The following is a 12245-nucleotide window of genomic DNA, read 5'->3' on the forward strand; positions in this document are numbered from 1 at the left end:
ACATGTCTACGAAGAGATTAAGTGGGACTGACAACAAACAAATTTAAAAAAATATATATGAATATCAAACTCTAATTATTCTCCAGGACCAGTTTTTTAGTTTCTTTTTTGTTTTTTCTTTATAGTGATGAAGTGATTGTAGACTATAAAATTCAGTTGTATCAAATTTATGTGGCTGTCATATCTGCTTCAGCATACTGTTTTCTCGCCTGGTATGTGCATAGACCTTTTCTGTCATAAATATAATATACATATGCTTGACTACCAATGAATGTGAAAGAAAAGGCTTGTGTGTGTGGACGCAATTTCATAATCCAAAACTTTAATTAAATGAGGTTTCTGTATTTCTCTTTTCAGTTAACACAGACAATACTGAAGGAGCTGTTGGTTTTATTCCCAGGTATGCTTGGTTTCTTTACCCAGTATCACTAATTAGAATAGATGAAGAAACAGAAGAGCCTCTCAGGGATAAAAATGGTTATTGTATTCCGTGTAAACCAGGTAACAAACAGCTTGTTATCAAAAATATTTTACCTCATCATATTTCAGACAGAATTGCAGAGCATTTTCTGTACAGGTGAACCTGGTGTCCTTATTGGTAAAATTGACCAAAAGCAGGTAGTCAATAGCTTCAGTGGTTATTCTGACCCAAAGTCTACAGAGAAGAAAATAATTGATGATGTTTTCTCAAAAGGTGATAAAGCATTCAACTCAGGTATGTTTAAAATAATGTTTAGGGCTTAGTTCATTTTTAAAAAAACACTAGCATATTGATAACACACACTATAGATGGACTCTATCACCATTAAATAATAGGAGGAATGAAAAGAGTGAAACAATATCTTAAGGTTGGGACATGTCCTTTAAAGATTCACTGAAAATTTAAGCCTAAGGATACTTATGCAACATTTTAATTGTGATTTTTGAAATTTTTCTCAGGGTGCCCAGATGAGTTAATAATTTTTGGTTCATGTACAATATTTCAGAGATTGAGCTGGGTGTCTTCAGAAGGTGGGGAGGGGCTGGGGGAGGTAGGCAGGGAAAAGGGAGAGGAGAAAAGTAGAGAAGGGGGAAGGACTATGCAGGCAAGCTGGTGGTACAGGGCACCAATGGAGAGGGGTAGGCAGGTGGAGGTTAAAGTCAAGCAAAAGTTGAGACCAGATAGTTAGGGGAATAAAAGGATACAATACAGGGAAAGTTCTCACCATCGCAGTTCAGAAAAATTGGTGCCGTTGGGAAGAATCTCGATGTCACAGGCTGTGAAGCAGTCAGCAAAGGCAGACACATCATGTTGGGTGGCTTGCTCAGCAATTAGGTGATCCATCTGTCTCTTAACTACAGTTAGCAGTGGCCACTCATGCAGACAGCTTCTTAGTAGTCATGCCCACGTAGAATGTGACACAGTGGTTGCAGCTAATTTGGTGGGTCATATGCCTGCTATCACAGGTGGCCAGATGCCTGTGACAGGACTGGACTATGTGGTAGTGAGAGCAGACTTGAGACTGGTCTTACATCTAGAAGTGTTGCAGGGACATGAGGTAGGGGAGACAAACAGTTGGGAGAAGGGGTTGCATAGGTTAGGTGGGTGGTAGAATACCACTGTAAGTGGGCAGGGAAGATATTTCTCATTTCAGAGCACAATGGAAGGTACCCAAAACCCTATTGGAGGATGTCATTCAGTTGCTACAGACTTGGGTGATATTGAGTCATGAGGGGGGTGCTCCTTTGTGACTGGACAGTGGGTATGTGGGGGATGTTAGGGACTAGGGAGACAAAGTATGTAATATCTGTGTGAGGTGGGTAATTTCATTCTGTGAAAACTTCAGTGAGACCCTTGCTATATTCTGGAGAGTGTCTGCTCATCACTGCAGATGTAATGACGATGGTGGGTAGGTGGTATGGAAGGGATTGCTCATCACTACAGATGCAATGATCATGGGTGGCTAGATGGTATGGAATTGACTTTGTGGCATGGAATGGGTAGCAGCTCTCAAAAGCCAGGTATTGTTGCTGGTTAGTAGGTCTGATGTAGGGGGAGGTAATGATGTAGCCATCCTTGAGGTGGAGGTCGACATCAATGAAGGTGGCATGTTGGGCTTGTTGAGGAGGACCAGGTGAAGTAAATGGTGGAGAAGGTTTTGAGGACATCATCACATTTTAAGATGGTGCACAAACCAGGGAAAAAGCATATTAATGACAATAGTTTTAGCAGGACAACTGCAGTTCTGTAAACACAGGGCAACAGCATTGCTGAGTGGAAAAGGGTACAGCCAGTTGACGCTGACTATCAGGCATTCAGGTCACAGCCACAGTTTGTGATGCATTATGGCTTACTGGGCAGAATGCCAATAGTGGACTGTGTGTGGTAGCACCTGCAGCATTCCAGGACAAAGTTTTGAAACAGGCACATGACCTTAGGGTGGCAGGTCATGGAGGTTGTAGAGAAACAAATGGATGGGAGGCACTTGTCTGTCCAGTAGGCTCTCAGAGACCAGTGTGGCCTGAGCTCCCAGTTGGTGCACATCGACAGCGCAGAAAGATACGTATATAGCTTCTTTTCTGTGTTTACTTAGTAGATTCTTACTTACATTGCGTGTGAGTTTCATATAGGAGGTGTAATTTTGAGTTTTAGTTACTGTAATCGTAAATTCAGGCAGATTGTAGTGCAGTCGTAAGGCATTTGTACAGGTTAGTTCATACATTCTTTGCGTGTTTCCCTTGCATTATCTAGGCATGGACTCATGTTTCAGTAACTGTTGTTCAACATCGATTAGAATGGGCAGGGACTGTGATTGCTGTGTTCGGATGAGGGCTGAGTTGGCATCCCTTCTCTCACAGCTGCAGGCGGCAGGCGGTGCTGACTTCGGTCGCACAGCTTGAGGCTGTTGCCAATGGGCACCACTGTGGGGAGCCGGACTTGAGTATCACGGGGATGTCAACCTCGTCCCGTCTGTCCCCAGATCGGTCTGCTGCTGTGGTTGCCCTGGTTGCTGCCCGCAGTGGGGCTGATCCCTCACCTGTGGTTGATTGGGAGGTCGTTCCAAGGCGTGGCAGGCAGCGAAAGACGTCCCCGGAGGCTGATCAGAAAGCCTCCCCGGTGCGTCTGACAAACAGGCTTCAGGTACTGTCTCTGGCTGAGCCAGATGCAGCTGCCTGCCCTGTTTCAGAGGATAATTCTCAGCCTTCAAAGTCGGGGCAATCGCAGAGGGTGGGCTTATTGGTAGTTGGGAGCTCCAATGTTAGGTGCGTAATGGGGCCCCTTACAGATATGGCGGCTAAGGAGGGGAAGAAATCCAGTGTGCACTCAATGTGCATTCCGGGTGGAGTCATTCTTGATGTGGAAAGGGTCCTTCTGGATGCCATGAAGAGCACAGGGCGCAGCCAGCTGCAGGTGGTGGCACATGTCGGCACTAATGATGTGTGTCGCTTTGCATCTGAGGAAATTCTCTCTGGATTCCAGTGGCCATCTGATTTGGTGAAGGCTGCCGGTCTTGCTTATGAGATGAAGGCAGAGCTCACCATCTGCAGCATCGTTGACAGAACCGACTGCGGACCTTTGGTGCAGAGCCGGGTGGAGGGTCTGAATCAGAGGCTCAGATGGTTTTGCGACCGTGTTGGCTGCAGATTCCTTGACTTGCGCCATAGGGAGGTGGGGTTTCGGGTTCCACTGAATAGGTCAGGAGTTCACTACACTCAGCTGGCGGCTACATGGGTAGTGGAGGCTGTGTGGCGTGTACTTGGCGGTTTTTTAGGTTAGAAGGCCTCGGGGGAAAGTATGGCGTGGGCTGCAATCTCAAAGGGTGCATGGCAAATACAGGACGTGTTTGGATCAAGGAACAGTCGGAATTGTAGTTGTAAATTGTTGTAGTTGTGCTGGGAAAGTCCCTGAGCTTCAAGCGCTAATGGAAAGCACAGAAGCTGAAATCATTATAGGTACAGAAAGCTGGCTAAAGCCTGAAATAAGTTCTGCAGAAGTTTTTATGAAGTCTCAGATGGTGTTCAGGAAAGATAGATTAGGCAGAATTGGTGGTGGAGTGTTTGTGTCTGTCAGTAGTGGTTTATCTTGTAGTGAAGTCGAAGTAGATACTCCGTGCAAATTGGTATGGGTGGAGGTGATACTTAACAGCCGAACTAAGTTGTTAATTGGCTCCTTCTACTGACCCCCAGACCCCGATGATATAGTTGCTGAACAGTTCAGAGAAAATTTGAGTCTCGTAACAAATAAATACCCCACTCATACAGTTATAGTTGGTGGGGACTTCAACCTTCCCTTGATATGTTGGCAAAAATACTTGTTCAAAACCAATGGTAGGCAGGAAACATCTTTAGAGATTGTCCTAAATGCTTTCTCCGAAAATTATTTCGAGCAGTTAGTCCATGAAACCACGTGAATTGTAAATGGTTGCGAAAACACACTTGACCTCTTAGCCACAAACAATCCAGAGCTAATAGAGAGCATCATGACTGATACAGGGATTAGTGATCACAAGGTCGTTGTAGCTAGGCTCAATACCGTTTCTTCCAAATCCACCAGAAACAAACACAAAATAATTTTATTTAAAAAGCGGATAAAGTGTCACTGGAAGCCTTCCTAAGAGACAATCTCCATTCCTTCCGAACTGACTATGCAAATGTAGACGAGTTGTGGCTCAAATTCAAAGATACAGTAGCAACAGCAATTGAGAGATTCATACGTCATAAATTGATAAGAGATGGAACTGATCCCCCATGGCACACAAAACAGGTCCGAAAGCTGTTGGAGAGGCAACGGAAAAAGCATGCGAAGTTCAGAAAAACATGAAATCCTGAAGATTGGTTAAAATTTACAGACGCGCGAAATTTGGCACAGACTTCAATGTGAGATGCCTTTAATAGGTTCCACAACTAAACATTGTCTCGAAATTTGGTAGAAAATCCGAAGAAATTCTGGTCGTATGTAAAGTACACAAGCGGCAAGACGCATTAAATACCTTCGCTGCGCAGTGCCAATGGTACAGTTACCGACGACCGTGCCGCTAAAGCGGAGTGATTGAACGCAGTTTTCCGAAATTCCTTCACCAGGGAAGACGAATGGAATATTCGAGAATTTGAAACACAAACAGCCGCTAGCATGAGTTTCTTAGAAGTAGATAACTTAGGGGTTGTGACACAACTCAAATCGCTTGATACGGGCAAGTCTTCAGGTCCAGATTATATACCGATTAGGTTCCTTTCAGATTACGCTCATACAATAGCTCCCTACTTAGCAATCATATACAATCGCTCGCTCACCGATAGATCTGTACCTACAGATTGGAAAATTGCGCAGGTCGCACCAGTGTTTAAGAAGGGTAGTAGGAGTAATCCATCAAACTACAGACCTATATCAATGACGTTGGTTTGCAGTAGGGTTTTGGAGCATATACTGTATTCAAATATTATGAATCACCTCGAAGGGAATGATCTATTGATACGTAATCAGCATGGTTTCAGAAAACATCGTTCTTGTGCAACGCAGCTAGCTCTTTATTCGCACGAAGTAATGGCCGCTATCGACAGGGGATCTCAAGTTGATTCCGTATTTCAAGATTTCCGGAAAGCTTTTGACACCGTTCCTCACAAGTGACTTCTAATCAAGCAGCGAGCCTATGGGGTATCGTCTCAGTTGTGTGACTGGATTCGTGATTTCCTGTCAGGAAGGTCGCAGTTCGTAGTAACAGATGGCAAATCATCGAGTAAAACTGAAGTGATATCAGGTGTTCCCCAGGGAAGTGTCCTGGGACCTCTGCTGTTCCTGATCTATATAAATGACCTGGGTGACAATCTGAGCAGTTCTCTTAGGTTGTTCACAGATGATGCTGTAATTTACCGTCTAGTAAGGTCATCCAAAGACCAGTATCCGTTGCAAAGCGATTTAGAAAAGATTGCTGTATGGTGTGGCAGGTGGCAGCTGATGCTAAATAACGAAAAGTGTGAGGTGATCCACATGAGTTCCAAAAGAAATCCGTTGGAATTTGATTACTCGATAAACAGTACAATTCTCAAGGCTGTCAATTCAACTAAGTACCTGGGTGTTAAAATTGTGAACTACTTCAGTTGGAAAGACCACATAGATAATATTGTGGGGAAGGCGAGCCAAAGGTTGCGTTTCATTGGCAGGACACTTAGAAGATGCAACAAGTCCACTAAAGAGACAGCTTACACTACACTCGTTCGTCCTCTGTTAGAATATTGCTGCGCGGTGTGGGATCCTTACCAGGTGGGATTGACGGAGAACATTGAAAGGGTGCAAAAAAGGGCAGCTCGTTTTGTATTATCACATAATAGGGGAGAGAGTGTGGCAGATATGATACGCAAGTTGGGATAGAAGTCATTAAAGCAAAGATGTTTTTCGTCGCAGCGAGATCTATTTACGAAATTTCAGTCACCAACTTTCTCTTCTGAACGCAAAAATATTTTGTTGAGCCCAACCTAAATAGGTAGAAATGATCATCAAAATAAAATAAGAGAAATCAGAGCTTGAACAGAAAGGTTCAGGTGTACGTTTTTCCCGCGCGCTGTTCGGGAGTGGAATGGTAGAGAGATAGTATGATTGTGGTTCGATGAGCCCTCTGCCAAGCACTTAAATGTGAATTGCAGAGTAATCGTTTAGATGTAGATGTAGTTAGGAATGTACAAGCTTTCATGTGGGGGAAACTGCCACAATACAGGGTTGATCAATGGGTTTTCGTAATGAACCCATATTTGTATTTGTATTTGTATTTCTTTATTGGTCCTGTAAATCATGTTTAGGTACATATTTTGCACAAACGTGTAGGAAAAGTCAGGTTGGTGCAGTATATACATCATCATACACATTGTTATTTTGAAAGGATAAATATTAAAAAATAATTCAATACATGTTGAATATTGATGACAAATTTAATATAATAAAATAAAATGACAGACTTATTAAGAATATTTGAGCAATTACACTACACTTTCCTGATACTCTAAAAACTCGGAAACAGAATAGAAGCAGTGGTCAAGCAAATACTCTTTCAGTTTCACTTTAAACTTTTGTAAATTTTGCATATGTTTCAAATAGGATGGCATGTGATAGTACAGCATTATGCCAGTATGATGCACTCCTCTCTTACAAATGTTTGTACTTACTGTATTGATATGCAGGTAATGTTTCTGCCTAGTATCATGAGGGTGGTAATCAGTTATACTTGAAGATATTTCCATCTTTTAAAGTACTTCCTTTTGTGAAATTTAATATTTCATACATATATAAGCAAGGAAGAGGCATTATACTGAGATTTTTAAATATTGGTCTACAGGAGTGTCTGTACTTAGCATGGCTTATTATTCTAACGATCTTTTTCTCTAGTCTAAATGTTTTGTTTGCATCTACGGAGTTCCCCCAAAAGATAAACAATGACATTCCTAACCTGATATGACACACTTTTCCAAATGGTAGAAATGTCAATGTCAATGTTAAGATACTGATGATGATGATGATGATGATGATGATGATGATGATGATGATGATGATGATGAAACTTTCAGTTATTCATATGGGACATGTTAAGCCATTTAATGGAGCAGTGGATTCTTTCCCACAAGTGACGTTGTCATCCGTAGTATGGAATGCTATGACTAAAAAGACAAAGAAAGGACTGTAAAGAGCAACGTGCACACAGGATGTTTGTTCACTCAGATGGATGGACACTGACAAGCCAAAACATTATGACCATTGCGCACCACGGTGATGGTTGCCACCTGGTGGTGTTGCAGGTATTTGACGTGGTAACAAAAGTATGTAAGTGGACCAGACACAGTTGGGGGGATCATCCTAGTGAAGATAAGAGCTACAAATGGGGAAATCCATTGAGATAAGTGTTGTATCATACTTTGATACAACCACAAAGGAGATTTTACTTATCACCCTCAACTATTTACAATGTGCTGAAGGAAACATGGTGAGAGGAGCATGAGGAGAGCACTGAAAAACAGATAATGATTAGTGATAAGAACTTGCACACATATTGATGAATACTCAGTTTTGTACAAATTGGCTCACTCAATAGGTCCTGAAGTTCAACTACTATTCCAGAAGCTAAGGCTATATAGCAAACAGTTCTTGTCCCACTAGAATGTTCACTAGACAGGCAGGTGTGGACTCAATAGAAGCAGATGACATGGCACAAAACACATGTAAAGGCAGTCTTCTCGGTAGTTGAGCTGACTTGGAACTGGCTGCTGTGCAGTGGCACCAGTGCGTATCACTTCTCTGGCAGTGCCATCACTCTTGCTCTATTAACGCTTGTGGTGCTGCCTGGTGGTGTGTGCTGTGCTTACAACACCACACTTCTCCCCCAAAATCTCATGGCCATAGTCACATATGGTTGCGGTGCGAACCGACGGCAAGGGGAGGTATGGGTGCAGGTGCACCAGATGGGACGGGAAATGAGACTGAAGTTGGGACAGGCTCCTGTCCATGCCCCGCCATTCACCCCCCCCCCCCACTCCCTTGAAGAGAAAGGCAGCAGGTGCAGACGCGTCACCCATGGCGACCCGAGCTGCTGTGATACTGGGCATTGGTGATGAGGGTGCGTCCACCTTTACAGGAAGTGCCTCCTGCTGGAATGCCATCTGGTCCACTGCAGATGGCCATGACCCTGACTTTGGGCTGTGTGCTGAATCTGTAAAACAAAATGCAGCAGCAGGATCATGGAGTCTGAGGGTGAAGCTGGTTCCAGTGTATTTTGAGCAGTGACCCTGTAGGGGAAGAAACCAAGAACATGCAAAATGGTCCCCTGTTGCCATTGCTGTCCAGGCTGGAAGGTCCTGTAGAGTGCTGCATCCTGGACCTGAAAATAAGTGTAAGGCCTGCTGCCATGAGTGAATTCTATGGAGTTTCCTCATCTGCCCCTTGAATGTTTGCACAAAACGTTCAGCTTCACCATCTGACTGTGGATGGAATGGTGCTGTGGTCACATGTTCAGTACTATTGGCCATGTAAAATAGTTCAAATTCGTGTGAGGTGAACTGTGGTCAATTATCAGACACTAACATTTCTGACAAGCCCTCGATGCAAAAAATTGAAGTAAGTGTTCTGATAGTACTGTCTGATGTCGTATGGTTCATCGGAACCATGAAGGGAAAATGACTGAAGGCGTCCACTACAACAAGCTATCATGTGTTCTAGAAAGGTCCAGCAAAATCAATGTGGATGCATTTCCATGGACCTCTCAGGTGTGGCCAGTCAGAAAAGCATTGAGGTAGAGCCACCTGTTGCTCCATTCAAGCAACGCAGCAAGATATCATGTCTTCAATCTGGGTGTCCATCCCTGGTCAAAAACAATGGCATGAAATAAGTTGCATTGTCCTCACAATACCCCAGTGTCCCTGATGCAACAACCTTAAAACATCCTGCTGAAGGGTGTGTGAGATGATGACCCAGGCCTGGTCATTCTGGGTGTGTAACAGTAAAACACCACCCTGTACTGACAAGACTTGAGGGTACCAATGTACTTCCACCTGAACAATAGCTTTTACTCTCCTTGGACACCATGTGCACATGTAATTCAGCACAGTGCTTAAATCTGCATCTGCATTTGTTTCCTGTGCTATGTGACAGAAGTCCTTGGGAAATTTGTAAACTGTAGGAGCATGCAGAGCATCTGTCTGACAACACAATGCTTTGGAGGAGTCGAACTGATCATTCTTGTCCACTGGTAACCTTGGCAACACATTGGTGACAGGATGTTGGGCCATATGGTTGTACAAGATTTATAGTTGTAGTTTGACAGCAATAAATCTCATCATTGGAAGTTCTGTGCCATGTACCGGAACAGGCTCGATTGGGTGGAAGGTAGAAGTGAGTGGCTTACGATCTGTGACAAAGCGGAAATTCATTCCATAGAGATGATGATGAAATTTGGTTACAATATAAGTGATTGCCAAAGCTTCTTTTTCAACCTGACTGTAATTTGCCTGAATCTTAAAAAAAAGCATCAACCGCAAACACCACTGGTTTAGCCAGATCAATATGTATGAGGCATGTTTTGGTAAGCAGCACCCATTTCAGTTGATCAAAAGTTAACTGATGTTCCTTGGTCCATGCAAATGGAACATCGTTATGCCATATTTGGAAGCAGAGCTGCAATCTGAGAGGCATGTCTCATTAACACCTTTGGGTGTTTGACAGATCCTCACCACTGCATTCTGCACAATGCTATCCTGATGACTGTAGAGGCGGTGGTCCTGACTCTCAATAGTACTTTATGAAGCATGTAGAAGACAAGATGGTGAGGAGAGGCGAGGTGGGGATGGAGTGGAGGGAGAGGTTTATGTTGGCAATAGACTTACGCAAGAATGTTATTCGGTGGACCTAAATCCCTTAATACGGAAACATCAAATACACAAAAATAAGCACAATTCATCATCTAAAAACTGATTCTGCCCTTAAGTCCTACCTCCGAATAAAAGTTCCACCACTGCAATTACGATCTGCTATAACTACCTGATGCAGTGACTCTGCCAGTTGTCAAATATATCCACCTACAAGCTCTGCTGCAGTGATCCTGTCTAGCAACATATTCAGTCTCTCCTCATATACCTGGCTCCAATCCAGGACATCCCCCTGAGTGTGTACCCTCCTATAAAAAAGACACCATTTCCTCTACCAATTTCCATAGTTCCTGTTGCTTTACCACCTGGCATATGCTCATCACTGTGGATGCTATCTCCCTCTGCACTAACATCTCCAGTGCTCATGACCTTGATGCTATGGAATACTACCTTCCCAAATGCCCAAATGACTCTACAGCAACTTTCCTGGTCACCATAAACAACTCTACCATCACTCACAATTAATTCTCCTTTGAAGGCATCACCTACAAACACGTTTGTGGCACAGCAATGTACACCCACATGGCACCATCCTATGTCACTCTATTCATGGGGCACCTAGAGGAATTCATCTTAACCACCTAGAATCACAAACTCCTCACCTGGTTCTGATACACTGATGACTTCTTCATGATCTGGATCAATGATGAGGACACTCTATCCACATTCCCAGAGAACCTTAAAAGTTCTCCACCATTTGCTTCACCCGGTCATCCTCAGCTCAACAAGCCATATTACTTGAAGTTGACCTCCCCTCAAGGATGACTACATCAGTTTCTCCATCCACATAAAACTTAAATACTAGTAGCAATACCTGCACTTTAGCAGCAGTCCACACCAAAAAGCCCGTCCCATTCCATCTAGCCACCCATGATCATATCTGTAGTGACGAGCAGCCCCTCTTCAAATATGTCAAGTCTCACTGAGGCTATCACAGTCTGAAAGTTCCCTTCTCAACTTGTCCAGAAACAGGTATCCCATGTCTTGTCTCCCCAGTCCTCTACCATATCCCATATACCCACTGTCCGGCCACAAAGGAGCACCCTCATCATGACTCAGTACCATCCAACAGTGGAGCAACTGAATCACATTCTCTGCCAGGTTGTCAAATACATCTCATTGTGCCCTTGTAATGAGAAATAACCTGCTCACTATTCTATCCACTCCCTACCTCAGTGGCAGTCCATTGCCCACCCAACCTACATAATATCTTTGTCCGTTCCTATTCGAACTCCTTGCCCCTTGACTCATATCCCTGCAATAGCCCCCTCCCCCCCCCTCCCCCCACATATCTTCCAGCTACTACCTACTCTAGTCGTGTCACACATCTCATATCTGGCCAAAGGCCAGGTCATGTGTGAAGACAGCCATGTGATCTACCAACTTACACCACCCAACATGAGATGCTTGATCTCAACAACTGCTTCACAGCCTTTGCCAGCTGGATTCCTCCCATCAACTTCAGCTTTCTTGAATTACAAAGGTGAGAACTCTTGCTGCAATATATCCTTAGTTCCTGTAACCCCCTGGCTTCAACCTTCACCTGTCCCAGTCCTCCTCCCGTCTAGCCCCTTTCTCAGTCCTGCTCCAGCCCTACACAGGCCTTCTATACCTCCAGCACACATGCATCTCCTTTGCCCTCTCAACTTCTCTCCTCTCGCCTTTGCCTGCTCCTGCCCTATCCCTGCCGCCTCCACTCTGCCCAGAACAGCCTCTGATGCTGCTCTTGGCAGCCCACTACACTATCCTGTTCCCATCATTCCAATAGAAACTCCTACAGGTAGCACTAACATCTTCTCCTACCCCCTCCCAACTCCACTATCCCACCCCCTACCCACCCCATGCCTCTTCTGTATACCCACTGC

The 12245-nt window shown here is 44.1% G+C and overlaps 1 protein-coding gene across 1 annotated transcript in view; it reads left to right on the top strand.

Moving 5' to 3' along the window:
* LOC124619214 (long-chain fatty acid transport protein 1-like) overlaps window positions 1–12245 on the top strand; it is a 163760-nt gene that overhangs the window by 128567 nt on the left and 22948 nt on the right. The window contains exons 7-8 of the mRNA XM_047145434.1: window positions 358–501; window positions 578–715. Of these exons, the coding sequence (XP_047001390.1) occupies window positions 358–501; window positions 578–715 (282 nt within the window). The remainder of the gene's footprint in view (window positions 1–357; window positions 502–577; window positions 716–12245) is intronic.

Source organism: Schistocerca americana, chromosome 6, assembly GCF_021461395.2.
Source record: "Schistocerca americana isolate TAMUIC-IGC-003095 chromosome 6, iqSchAmer2.1, whole genome shotgun sequence".
Taxonomy (NCBI): Eukaryota; Metazoa; Arthropoda; class Insecta; order Orthoptera; family Acrididae; genus Schistocerca; species Schistocerca americana.